The sequence below is a fragment of the Mus caroli genome, unplaced genomic scaffold (assembly GCF_978045245.1).
Source record: "Mus caroli unplaced genomic scaffold, Mus_caroli_1 scaffold_18, whole genome shotgun sequence".
Lineage (NCBI taxonomy): Eukaryota > Metazoa > Chordata > Mammalia > Rodentia > Muridae > Mus > Mus caroli.
Window position 1 is genome coordinate 57,188,314 of NW_028227273.1, and position 14,392 is coordinate 57,202,705.

Here is a 14,392-nt window from a genome sequence, read left to right on the forward strand (position 1 = left end):
AGGAAAACATTGGAGAGATTTTTGAGATCTGTCAGTAGTACATTATCTTTCTCAGCTCCTGGCACTTCTTTCTTGGCCTTTTAGGGACATCGTGGTCAAGGCCACTGGCAGAGTAGCTAACTTCATTGTACATTGCCATATCCTTCAAATTTCCATGATTTCTCATGGCAGGAAGCCAAGGCTTGGTGTAGGCATGTAGGTTGATGACCTGTGCACAGACATCTTGGTCCGCAGTCGTGCACAGGCCTTGAAAGCCAGAGACCTGGTAATATTTGCCTTCATGGGATGGTAGAAGTTTGCCCATGGCTCATGTATCCCTGGCTCCTGTTACAGCTATAGCTCTACAGCCCCCCAAATCCCTGCAGAGAAGTGTGTGGCCATTTGTCACAGAGGAGCAGCACCAAGCCCTCCCACATGCAAATCAAGTTTCCTCAAAACTCTCAGACCAAGCCAATGAGAAGTACCTATTGTCAATCCCTGTAAGAATCCTATTCAGAAGGATTTAAAGTGTGCAAGAACTACTCAATCATCTGAGACCTTCTGTCCTAAGAGCTATAACACTTGGGAAGAGGCCTGCTCTCCTGAAATACCCCTTGAAGCTCAGCAGCATTTTTCTCTGGCTAGTTGACCTCTCATTCACCCTCCCTGACCTGATTCAGTGCAGGGCAGGGCAGAGTATCAAGGGAGAGACAGAGGCAGAGCTAACTGCAGCATCTGAAGCAGAGGAAATGGTTTGCCTTAGCAGGAATTCTCGCACCAGACCAGGCCAGAGGTCTCCGTGATAAACTCACACAGGTGTCTTTAATATACCACTTAATGTCCATGATATTAAGATGCAGAAGTGATACCCCAGATGAGGAACCAGAATAGACACTTCAGTGAGAGATATTGGTCTTTTTTTCCCTTTCCCTTTCTTTACTTCATTGATTCTGTCAGCCAGATCAGTATCTGGTCTAGGATTCAGATGAATGTCAACAAGACAGGTATAGGCATCAGGGCAAGCAGGCTGTCCCTAGGCACTGCTGCCAGAAAACCAGGGACCATATTTGCCTTTGTAGTGAGGAAGCAGGGCTCTGGAGATTTCTCTCCCTAGTACTTAATCCTTCCATGGGCCTCTAGGTCTAGGTACATCCCACAGGACATCTCAGAGAAGCCTGGCAGCCTCATACAGAAGCTCAAGTATATATATAGTGATAAAGAACCAGTCTTTACTAAATCAAAAGCATCATGTAGGAAGAAGAACTTGTCTCTCCTATCCATCCTCTTGCTGCTGGCAGCAATCCTGGTCTTCATTCATACTTTCCCAAGTGAATATAGATCTTCAGAAAAAGAACCTCCTTGTGAAGCTGCATGAATTCTATGTAGCACCACCACATGCAAGGACACCTAGCCTTAGACCTAGATTTCCAGATCTTCCAGGCTCTGTATTCTATCTGTCCCATCCTGACTTCCTGCCCCATCAATTTCCAGAGTTCTGTGCCCTGTTTACCACCCAGCTTTGTGAACAACTTCAGGTCCCAGGAAGTAGAAGAATCCTATTGTGTTTGGCTTACTGTACTTGCAATATCTTTTCCCACATACATTCTTGTGGACTATTCATCCGTGTCATGTTTTACTCTACCCTCAGGAAGTGGGCAACCCTGCTTAGTCTGTTTCTGTTTTCTGTACCTCCATGAAAGGAGACCAGTATTCAGTATTTAGTATGAGTGTGCTGTCTTTCTCCTCAGGGTGTCTCTAGTTTCTGAGAGCAACAGGATCCTGTCTTTAATTGCCCCACAATGCAGCACCAAGCCCTCCCACATGCAAATCAAGTTTCCCCAAAGCTCTCAAACCAAGCCAATGAGAAGTACCTGTTGTCAATCCCTGACCCACCCCAAAACTGTATATGAGAATCCTATTCAGAAGGATTTAAGGTGTACAAGAACTACTCAATCATCTGAGACCTTCTATCCTAAGAGCTATAACACTTGGGAAGAGGTCTGCTCTCATGAAACACCTCCTGAACCTCAGCATCACTTGACCTTGACCACACACATCCCCATGGTGTTATTTTCATCAGAACATTTAGGGCCAAAACTTGTTTTCTGACAGCTGTAAGAAGCTAGGATCTTCCAACACAAAGGATAAAGAGACAAGCAGAAAAAAAAAGTCTTTGTTAAGTGTTACCATATTTGGAAGAAAAGCCAAAACCACTTCAGAGACTCCCTCTGTCTCTCCAGGTTTATGATTCATATTCTGACCTGTGTTTTAGTGCCTCAGACCCTCTGGGCCCCTTTGTCTGTGTGAAAGGAGTCTCTCGAGCAGATGGACAAAGAGTCGGATGAAGTGACAAACAGACACACACACAGGAGAGGTGTTGAATCTGAATGTAATGTCTGATCGAGCATAAGACTATTATATTACAGCAAATTATCAGGAGCTACAAATCACAAATAAGACAAGGTACACTGAAATTTACCAGATACAACAGAAAAGAATTTGCAGGAACTAATTAAATGTTTACATTAGGGATAACAAGCCCTGCCTAGGATCAGCCTAATGCCAGGCAAGAATTTCACACTTTAGTGTTAATAGCACCAGGGGGTTTTAACTCTTGACAGGCCTCAAGAATAATGTGGTGTCACGGAGCTCTAAATTCTTAGGTCTTGTAAAACTTTATCTTGTCTGGAGAATTCCCCATTTATCAGGATAGTATATCAACTTGCTCTTGACATGGAATGTAGCCTGTAGTAAAGATTTCTATCTCAGTGAGAGTCCCAGGCTCTTTCTGCAGATAACTGAGTTAATGGCCCTGATTTATAGTAACACTTAATTAGTTACTGAATAGGTTAGACTCCTTGCTATAATCTGGAATTTTGGAACACTGGGAAAGGCTTAACTATGTCAGAATACAATCTTAAAAGGCACTTATTATAGGGTAATGCTTAACAGAGGGCACGTGGATCCATACACTAGACTAACGTGGGAGTGGAAAATTAATTTTATGGGTTAGGGGGATGGCCAAAACTCCAGGAGGAAGTTTCCTTGAAACTCTTTTCCTCATGAGAAAGCTTCCAGACTTTCATCTGTCAAGCTGACTCAACTGGAGAGCTGGTTTTCGCCAGACTCCAGGAGGAGAGCTTCCTTGAAACTCTTTTTTTCCTCATGAGCAGCTTTTAGGCATCCCTGCCTGACAGGCTGACTCGACTGGAGTGTCATGGAATTTTAGATTTAAACATAGATATTGGAGGACTTTGCTTTCCCCTTCTGTTTCTTTTTTTCTTAATTTTAAGTTACTTATAACCTGGAGATGCTTAGACATCACTCATCCCTTCTGATAGCAGTTGCCTAATTTCCCCCAGAATTTTCTTTGGGGATTCTTGAAAACTATGTTTGAGTTTCCTTCCACACCCTGGGTCTCTGATGTTCGAACTTCTGATTTTTTTCTTACCCTACCTTTCAGGTGTCTACATTACAGGTGAGTTCTGTGACTCACAAGCTTTCTGTGTAGGTTTAATATCTGTTTACTAATCAATGATTATAAGAGATGGCAGGAATCTAGCAATTGACCTAGTCAGGTCAGTAGTGTTCAATTGCTGTGTGATTTTTTTTGGTTATTATTGTGGAATTGAGACAGGATCTGACATCTTTTATTATGGTCTTTATCCAATTGTATTTCTTTCCCTTTTGCAGGGCTGTATGTATGCATGTATGGGCCCTGTTCTTTTCCAATATATGAATTGTGGAACTATACAGACAATGTACATTTTTTTTAATTTAAAGGGTAAGAAAGAGTTTTTTGTGCAGTATTAACCTCTAGTATGGACTCCACTTGTATTTATAATAATTAATGGCAAAAATTTAGAATAGTTTATTTGGCATTGAGAAAGAATGCATCTTATGTTAACCTCCCAACATTCAGGCACATCAGCAACTCTGAACTCCTCTCCACAGGGATTATGGTGTCCCTGTGGAGAACCACCTCCAGTAGTGGTGAGTGTCAAAACTTCTACAGCTTCTTTTGAAAATAATATAGGGGTTATCAAAAAAATAAGAAGCAGGAGTAGTTCTACCTCAAGACCTTGTTATACCTCTAATGGACATATTCCCCAAAGATACTCTAGTGTACCACAGGGACACTTGCTCAACTATGTTCACAGCAGATTTATTCATAATAGCCAGCAACTAGGCACAACCTAGATGTTCCTCAACTGAAGAATTGATAAATAAAATGTGATACCTATATACAATGGGTTACTCTTCAGCCATTAAAAGAAAAAGATTGTGAATTTTGCAGGCTCATGAATGGAACTTGAGAACACCATCCTTATGAGGGTACCCAGACCCCTAGAGAGAAGTGTATATTAGTCATAAAGTATAGAAAACACAACATACATTAAAGAGACTTATAGATGCTTGGAGAGAAGGCTCAACCAAGAATGCTTGAATCTCATCTAGAAGGGGGAATAAAATGATCATATGAGGCAAATGGAGGGAGGAAACTGAGTGGTGGAACAGAAAGGGAGGGGAAGGGTAGGTTTCTGTATCAGCTTTAGAACAAAACAGAAGAGAAAGCCAGAAGGCCAGGAGAATGAAAGGAAATGTGCAGCATGTTTGGGCATGTGATTGGGAGGGTGTATTGAGGATATCTCAGAAGCTTGTGATGTTAAATATTCCTTGGAATCAATGAACCCCACCACCACCACTAATTAGCTGAGACTACCAGGAGATGGGACATTAAACATTTGGAGACCATGTACAAATTGTAGCCAGCCAAGTACTCCATTGTAGTAATAGGGACACTAAACACCACAATTTTTTTTTTTTTTTTTTTTTACCAAAAATGTATCCTATCTACAAGAAATGTGGAGACAAGGGATAAATCAGAGATGAAGGAATTTCCACCCATTAACTACCGTAAGTTCAGACCCATGCCATGAGAAAGTGCCAATCACTGACACTGCTAATGATGCTCCTTTTTGCTTGCAGACAGGATGCTAGCATAACTGTCCTTTGAGGGGCTATATCCAGAAGCTGACTGAATCACATGACGAGACAGACCCACAGAAAACATTGGATGGTGCTTGTGATATCTCATGGAAGACTTGACTGAGGAACTGAGGTCTGTGAAGAGGACAGAAATTCCACAAGAATACCAACAGAGTCAACTAACATAAACATCTGGGGGATCTAAGAGACTGAACTACTAACAAAGGAGCAAATCGGCTTGGACCTAGGCATTACTTCATCTCTGATCTATCTCTTCCCAATCATACCCCCAAACATGCTGAACTTGTACATATATTGCAGATATGGAACTCCATCTTCATGTGGTGCCCTCAACAAGTTGAGCAAGCTCTGTCCCTAAAAGTGTCATCAGTATGTGGAATACATTACCCTAATTGGAACACCTTTTGTGGCCTCAGTGGAAGAAGATGCACCAAGTACTGCAGAGCCTTGATGTGCCAGGGAAGAGATAAAATTTGGAGGGCCCTCCACCATTTCAAAGGAGATGTGAAGGGGGATACAGCAGGAACTCTGTGAGGGTATCTGGGGGACAGCATCAGGATGTAAATTGAATAAACATATTTTTAAAATCCCAAGGATATCTAATAGGAAATGTGAGAATAAAAAAAGGCAGAAGTTGTATTCAACTCAATATTGTATTTTGGAAAATAGTTGTTACTTTTTGTAAACATTCTCTTCTTATGTACTTTTTTGTTTTTTTTTTTTTTTGTCTTTCGAGACAGGGTTTCTCTGTATAGCCCTGGCTGTCCTGGAACTCACTCTGTAGACCAGGCTGGCCTTGAACTCAGAAATTCACCTGCCTTTGCCTCCCAAGTGCTGGAATTAAAGGTGTGCACCACCACGCCTGTAGTATTTTCTTAATATGTTTGATGAAGCAGATTTCACAAAATTAGAGGTTTAAATGTGATGAAGATTGGTTGACACAATCCACACAATCATGATTCACTCTAAGCAACATTCTCTTTGTCAGCCATTGTAGACATCCTGACATTAAAATTGGTGAGTCTTACTGAGTCAATGGTCTATCACATTGACTCAGAAGAGCATTTTGTTCATGGCTAGGAGTTCAAGCATCAAGGTAAACAACTTGTCTTACCACACACTGCACTTATGATCCCACGCCCCAGAGCTAGATCTGAGCTGGCGATTCAGGGCCCTAGGGACTGCTCTTACAGGAGTTCATCTTTCCATGCCTCAAAGCAAACACAGTTTATCACTACCATTGGGATTTCTTAGAGAAGCCAATCAGCCTCCTCCTTATCAAGATTATAAAATGAATACCTACTAGCAGAAACTCTGTCTGAACTCACCAAGAAGATGAAGAACTTTGAATCCCAGCCTCTCCTCTTGCTGTTCATGGTCACCTTGGTCATTGCAAAGCATTCAAATGGTGAGTGTGGGAATTTGAAGGAAAAGGACCAAACATGGGGAATTAAAGGGACTTTATCCCTGGGGTTGCAGTAACTAGGAAGCATTTCTCTTCCCTAACCCAGCAAGAATTTCTGTTCCCTTCTCCATTTTGCATCCTGCCCCTTGCTCCCTACCTTCCTTGGGAATAGGCCTGTGGACTGGCATTGGCTCTTAGGTGAAGAGTGGAGATTTAAAGACCCACTTCCCCTAGGTTCACACACTCTGAGATTTGTGTCCACCTTCTTCTCATGGCCTCGGCATCTGGATCCGCAGTTTATCCTTCTCATCTATGTGGATGAAACACTGATCATGGGATTCAACAGTATATCAGAGAGTCAGAGGATGGAGAGTCGGGTACCATGGTTGAATGAGCTAAATGCAGAGTTTTGGGAGTTTGCAACACAGGGTGCCCTGAAAGAAAAAAACTTGATGGCAGAAATTATGAACAAATTGCTTCACATCTACAATGATAGCATGGCTGGTGAGTAAACCCCAAGCAGAAATTCCAAACATCAAGCTGCCCATGTGTTTGCTCCTATGTGCTACATCCAGGCTTTATACCCAGAAAATGTGACCAATGGTTACTATGCTGCAGAAAGCTCAGTCACTGACTTGGGTTTCTGTGCAGTTTAAATCCAAGTTCAAATCCATTAGGAAAAGTCACATGGGCTGGGCAACCCACTGAAGATTCACACCAAGTAACATGCCCTGTACAAGTGGCTGAGAGTGAGGTCTTTTCCAGGATATCACATAATCCAGGAAACGTATGGCTGCCAAGTCAAGCAGAGAATGTACTTCAGTCACGCCTTCATGGAATTAGTATTAGATACACATGATTACATCACACTGAATGAGGATCTGCAAACATGGAGAGCGGTTGGCAAGGCAGCTGAGATACTTAAGGAAGTGTTTGAGAAAGTAAATCTTGTAAAGTCATCGAGGTCTTTCCTGCTGGGTGCATGTGTGGAGGGGCTCCTTCACTACCTGAACTTTGGGAAGAAGTATTTGCTGAGAACAGGTAAGGACAGAAACTGCCCCATCTGCTCTGAGATTGTAGCTCCTTTCCCTTGATGATGCTTTCCTCCTCAGCAGAAAGCAGCTGGAATGCCAACTCAGTCTTGCATCAAAGTGAGAAGTGTGCTTCTGGTTTTCTGCATTCAACTAGACAGAGTAACTCTCCAGAGAGCTAAGGCTTCTCTCAGCACAATTCAGTCTGTGAATTAAGCAGCAGTTCCTTCCACTTGCATTGTTTACCAGGGCCACACTCAAACCTATTCATGGTCCATGCACAGTGTCTTGTCCTCTGAGGTCTGACCATGGTCTTTCTCAGTATTTCATCTCAAACCCATCAAAACCTAAAATCCATATCACTAGGTGAAGATACAGCATCTCTTGCTGTGTGCTGGCTCATGTTGATTCTGAAACTTTCCCAGGAATAGATTGCTGCATCCATTTCCTGTGTTTACACTGCTCTGTGAGGTTGACACCTCTTCTTCAAGCTAACTCTCCTGTCCATTCACAGAAAGATACATGAGCATTGATGAATGTCTAGGAAGAATGACAAATGTCTTAAATTTCCAATTGTTTCCCTCAGACACCCCTAAAATACACATGACCTATAAGATCAGACCAGATAGGAAAATCACCCTGAGGTGCTGGGCCTTCAACTTCTACCCATCTGAAATCACCCTAACCTGGCAGAGGGATGGAAGCAACCAGACCCAGGACATGGAGGTGGTAGAGACCAGGCCTTCTGGTGATGGAACTTTTCAGAAATGGGCAGCTGTGGTGGTCTCTTCTGGAGAAGAGCATAGATACACATGCCATGTAAATCATGAGGGTCTATCTGAGCCTGTCACCCTGAGATGGGGTAAGGATGGGGAGTGAGCACCGAGACCATTTAGAGGGGGTGGGAGTCTAGAGGGACAAATGGAAAACGGTCAAGACAGAGAGCTGCATGTCAGACTCTCACACTCTTTTCTTTCATTTCCACCCAAGATCCTCCTGAACCCACCATCCCCTTCATGCCTATGATTATTGCTCTGGTTCTTGGGGCTCTGCTTATGGGAGCAGTGATGACTTTTCTTATATGGAAGAGAAGGACTAGAGGTAAGAAAGGGTCATGGTCTTAATTCATGTATCTATGGAAATAACAAGCCCAAGCTGTGGGAAGCCCTTAAACATGGCAGCAGATTTCATCCACATAACTTCAGTTCATAAGGGTAGATGTGCTGAGAGTACCTCCTCTGTGAATCATAAAGAAAATAATAAAGAGAATTATTATTATTAATATTAATATTCTTTCCAGAGCCTCCTGAGCCCACAATTCCCTTCAGGGTAAGAGAACTTTCTCTCAGCTCTAAGATATCAGAGGGACATTCCTTATTTTGCATAAACTTCCAGGGTTCTAGATATCACATTTCATAGACAGGTTTCCATCTTGATTATATTGATCTGGAGACACAGTTCTGAACACTTATCTGAGATAAAGTCCAGGAGATCTCCGTAGGCCATCTTCACCCTGCTGCCTCCATGGCCTCTAATATAAGGTCTTACTTCCAGTTTAAACAGGAAACAGCTATGTCCAACTTATCCTGTAATATGAGTTGTGACTCATCTATGGGAAACATATTGATATAGGTAAGAGCTCACTCAGTTTTGTTTTCCTTGCCACAGGGAGGTGAAATTCCTTTGATGCACAGTTTTTGGTTACAGCATTAAATAGTAACACCCTAAAGGGCCTCTTGTGCACCCGTGAGAGGGACAGAGGAGAGAATCTTGAGGGATTGGGACTCCTGGGATTGGGTCTCAATTGAGTGAGTGAGGAGCTGTTGTCTATGTCACCATTTAATGATACATATCTGTGTTTCTTCTTTATTCTTTTTACCTACAGGTTAAGACAGATGTGGTCCAGAGCCATTAAACACTGTTTCTGGCTTCTCCTCCCATTGTGCCTTCTCTTTCCACATCTGACTGTGACTATGTGTCTGTCTACTCTGAGCACACTGTAAGCAGTTTATCAGCAGGAAAAAGCCTTATCTTGACTCTTACTGTGTATATTCCCCAGTCATCTCTCATATTCCCACACAGGCAGGGCTGGGAAACCTCCATCCCTGATTGGAATTTCACTTTTCCCAATATAGCATTCCATGCTTCTGTCTTTACTTATTTGCTTTTGTTTGTGCAACTTCTTGGCAGATTGTGTGATTGACTGATATCCTAAAAATGAGTAAAACTTGATGGAAAAATAAATCTCAGAATCTTATGAAATTTCTGTATGCTGTGCTAAATCGCTTGCCTGTATGGCATTGGTTGCATTGTGGAGTCAAGGGAGCCCTGGGCTGTTTACCCTTGCTGCTGGTTCCACCTGGGCTTTCACATTGTCCCTTTCCTCCTGAATAATTTTCCTATGTCCTAATACCAATCTTCTAGTGCACCTGTTCCTCTGGGTCATGTGATCCAAAAGTCTCAGGAATTTTTCAGCCTCGTCCAGGGTCTGTGATGTTCTCTCCCATGGACACTCAGCCTTAGAATGACTCAGTCTGGTGCTAAACCAGGAGAAATTTGGATTATGGTTTCAAGATGAATTATACTTGTTCTCAGTTTTGTGTATGAGCCTGGTGTCATTGTCTTTTGTTGTGGACTGTCAATGACAATATTAGGAAGTTTTTCTGTCAAGTCACACAGCTGATCTCTGTGCTATTCTGTCACAGATGTGAGAGGTAAAGCCTGGTTTCTGACAGCCCTGGGTAGTATAACATGTCTGACAAATCCACAGAACTTGACTAGCCAACATGATGTTTGCAAGTTCAAGATCAAGCAGAGTTATATTCTGAGGACATGTTCTAAAATAAATTAAAAACTAAATATTGTATGGTGGATATAGATCTACTATGCTAATATCAGTTAAAAGAAATCTGAATTTATCTTTGCTTTTCTTATGGAAAGAAAGTTTAATGTAAATAATATTGCAAGGTAGAAACCTAACGGCTCAGTCTACATATTCCCCTTCTCTCTATCCATGCTAACCTCACCTTGTGCCCCACACATAGAGGGTCAAGGTGCCTCCTTGGTCATGATCAGGGCTCTGTTCTCACTCTCCTCATATTGACACTCTATGTGGTATTTCCATAACAAGATATCCAGGCATGGCCTCTGGAATGCCCTTTTGACCTCATGCCCTTCAGAAAAGAATGTGATCCACAGGATGAAAATCAGATTCAGTGAATTGACAGATTGGTCCTGAACATAGGAGAATTAACAGAAGGCCACCTAGGGCTAGGTAAAGTCTGGCCTAGGGCTATGGCCAGACTTTACCCATGTTCTTGTGATTTCAGCTATACTATTAGAATCAAAGATAGGTCTTTGAGGAAGCCCTGGCCAGATGAAAATCTTATTCTACTTGGGAGGGAGGAGGCAGTAACAGGAGGGGGGAGAGAGGGGGGGACATGGATGGGAAAGGGGAAAGGGAGGGGAAGAAGGGAACATGATCAGGTATTGTGGGGGGGGAAGACTGAAGCCCTGAGAAGCAGCAGATAGAATGGAGACAGGAATCCTTGGGAGGTAGGAGGTGGATGGATGCTCTAGAATGTACCAGAGACCTGTGAGTTGAGAGACTCTCGGGACTCAAAAGGAGGGACCTTAGATGAAATGCCCTACAGTGGGGAGAGGGAACTTGCAGAGCCCACTTCCAGCAGAAAGACAGGGCATCCAGTGAGAGAGGAATTTGCCATCCCACAGTAAAAAAAACCCTCTGACCTATAATTGCTACTGTCTGAAAGAACTGCAGTGATAAAAATGGATAAGAGCCTGGGGAAAAGGAGGTCCAGCAACAGACCCAATATAGGATCCAGCTCCTGGGGAAGGCCCAAGGCCTGACACTATTACTGAGGCTATGGAGTGCTCACAATAAGGGACCTATCTTGATTGCCCTCTGACTGACTCAATAAGCAGCTGAATGAGTCAGATGCAGATATTTACACCCAACCAATGGACAGAAGCTGCTGAATACTGTCATTGAAATAGGGAAAATGTTGGAAGAAGCTGAGGAGGAGAGCGACACTGTAGGACAACCAGCAGTCTCAATTAATCTGGGCTTCCTAGATAACTCAGACACTGGTCCACCAACCAGGCAGCATACACCAACTGATATAAGGCTCTTCATACATATCCAGCACATACCCAGCAGAGGACTGCCAGGTCAAGGTTCAGTCAGAGACGATGCACCTAAACTTCAAGAGACTGGAGGCACTAGGGCATGGAGAAGTCTGCTGGGGTGGGGCTTTGGGGAGGGGTGGGGACATCCTAGTTCAGACAAAGGGTGGGAGGAGATATGGGATGTGGACCAGTCAGAGAGTGGACTTGGAGGGGGATTAAATCTGGACTGAAAAAAATTAAATAAAATTTAAAAATTAAGAAAATCATAGGGTTAGAAAAAAAATCACAAACCATGCAAGACCCTATTAATAGGAACAAATATCCATGGCTCCTCAAGATTTATTTTGATCCAGTTTGAAATTATTATGTATCATTTTCAATAAAATAAAGGTCATAAAATTCTGTTCCCAACATTGTCAGTGTGGATAAATATAGGTGACAGAGGCAATTTATCTTGGAAATACAGGGAAATTGTAAATATGTACAGAAATGTCTAGATATATTTAGAATAAGATGGTCTAGAATTGTGAACATGTTGATCCCCATTGTTGTACTCAGGAGAAAGTTGTGACTCAAACCATTAGGTCATGGATCAGGGTAAAGCAATTTGTCCCCACATAATATTCCCAGGATTCTGTCTCCAAGATTTAGGTTAGAGTGAGGAGGCAGGCTCTAGAGTTACTAGATTTAAAGAGTTAATCCTTACATTACCCATCTCACCATGTGCTGTGGATTTGGTTTAATGCTTGCATTATATTATTTGGGCTTCCAAAATTGCACTGGAATGCCCATGTCTGCATGTAATACACTGAAGGTCTGCGCCTCTCATTGGCTGTGATTGGTAAGTATAGTTGCTGGTAGTGAATGGCTGGACAGGGAAACAGAGATATGATCCCTAGGATTTCCAGAGAAGGAAGCAGGAGGAGGAGAAAGCTTCCATGTTGGGAAGGAGAAAGTCCAACCCTGAGAAGTGTAGGACAGATATACAGAGACTGCCAACATGAAAAAGTCAGGAATTAGGCCTGGGAGGTCTGCAAGCCTGAGTCCAGGGTTGCAATGAAAGAATATGGATTTCAGTAAGTAATGGTTCAGTAGTATCTGAGGGAAGCCATGAGTAATGTGGAAGTTTGGATGTGGCCCATTGAGCTGCTTAAGGCATATTAAATAGAAGGCTGCATGTGTGTCTTTCATTCATAAATTCAGAGAATATGAGCAATAAAGGATCTCCTTCAGGCACAACTGGGGAGATTAGAGCAGACCCACACTACAGCAACAACCATGTCTGTCATTCCTATTGGCAATACCTAGAGACACCAACACCCTAACACCCACGAAGGTGATAAAGTGAAGAGAGACAAGTCCTGATTCAGCTGTAGGCATAAGCAAAAGAGGAATCCATTGACCTTGAACTTTTCTAATCCCAGTCCTTAACCCAAAAACATATGCATGAGTCCTGAGTTCAGTAGGGAAAGAGTCTCACAGAGGACCCAGGGCTCAGATTGGCTAAGGTGCATTACCTAGAAAATTCCATTTGTGTTGTAACTCACCTGGACTCTCCCTGTTTCCCTGTTGGAGAACTAGTTTCTGCTGTGACCACCAAACCTACCTGGTATTTCTTGAGGACAAGAATATATGGCAATGATGCCATATAGAAAGTAACAGAGAACTACAAGGAGGCATATCTGTTAAGTCCATTTGTTTCATAACTTCTGTTAGTTTCACTGTGTCCCTGTTTAGTTTCTGTTTCCAGGATCTGTCCATTGATGAAAGTGGTGTGTTGTGTACAACCACTCTGGAAATCAGTCTGGCGGTTCCTCAGAAAATTGGACATAGTACTACCGGAGGATCCAGCAATACCTCTCCTGGGCATATATCCAGAAGATGTCCCAACCGGTAAAAAGGACACATGCTCCACTATGTTCATAGCAGCCCTATTCATAATAGCCAGAAGCTGGAAAGAACCCAGATGTCCCTCAACAGAGGAATGGATACAGAAATTATGGTACATTTACACAATGGAGTACTACTCAGCTATTAAAAAGAATGAATTTATGAAATTCCTAGCCAAATGGATGGACCTGGAGGGCATCATCTTGAGTGAAGTAACACAATCACAAAAGAACTCACACAATATGTATTCACTGATAAGTGGATATTAGCCCAAAAACTTAGGATACCCAAGATATAAGATACAATTTGCTAAACGCATGAAACTCAAGAAGAATGAAGACCAAAATGTGGACACTGTGCCCCTTCTTAGAATTGGGAACAAAACACCCAGGGAAGGAGTTACAGAGACAAAGTTCGTAGCTGTGATGAAAGGATGGACCATTTAGAGACTGCCGTATCCAGGGATCCATCCCATAATCAGCTTCTAAACGCTGACACCATTGCATACACTAGCAAGATTTTGCTGAAAGGACCCAAATATAGCTGTCTCTTGTGAGACGATGCCGGGGCCTAGCAAACACAAGAGTGGATGTTCACAGTCAGCTATTGGATGTATCACAGGGTTCCCAATGGAGAAGCTAGAGAAAGTACCCAAGGAGCTAAAGGGATCTGCAACCCTATTGTTGGAACAACATGATGTACTAACCAGAACCCCGGAGCTCTTGTCTCTAGCTGCATATGTATCGAAAGATGGCCTAGTCAGCCATCAATGGAAAGAGAGGCCCATTGGACTTGCAAACTTTATATGCCCCAATATAGGGGAATGCCAGGGCCAAAAGAATGGGAATGGGTGGGTAGGGAAGTGGGGGGGCGCTATGGGGGACTTTTGGGATAACATTGGAAATGTAATTGAGGAAAATATGTAATA

At 42.7% G+C, this 14,392-nt stretch overlaps 1 protein-coding gene across 4 annotated transcripts; it reads left to right on the forward strand.

The window, feature by feature from the left end:
• Positions 1-6,258: 6,258 nt before the first annotated feature.
• Positions 6,259-13,568, forward strand: LOC110287975 (class I histocompatibility antigen, Gogo-A*0501 alpha chain-like). 4 transcript variants are annotated; one of them, XR_015045952.1, is made up of 7 exons: positions 6,259-6,397; positions 6,629-6,898; positions 7,160-7,435; positions 8,012-8,287; positions 8,416-8,526; positions 8,980-9,057; positions 13,312-13,568. XR_015045952.1 is itself a non-coding variant. In XM_085833173.1 (6 exons), exons 1-6 carry the CDS (start codon positions 6,325-6,327, stop codon positions 9,313-9,315), a joined length of 1,011 nt encoding a protein of 336 aa, XP_085689299.1. In that variant the 5' UTR covers positions 6,260-6,324; the 3' UTR covers positions 9,316-9,994. The 4 variants fall into 4 exon arrangements, 2 of the variants coding, with proteins under 2 accessions (XP_021010106.1, XP_085689299.1); XR_015045951.1 differs by lacking the exon at positions 13,312-13,568 and adding an exon at positions 9,311-9,995 and having other exon boundaries at positions 6,260-6,397; XM_085833173.1 differs by lacking the exons at positions 8,980-9,057; positions 13,312-13,568 and adding an exon at positions 9,311-9,994 and having other exon boundaries at positions 6,260-6,397.
• The last annotated feature ends 824 nt before the right edge of the window (positions 13,569-14,392 follow it).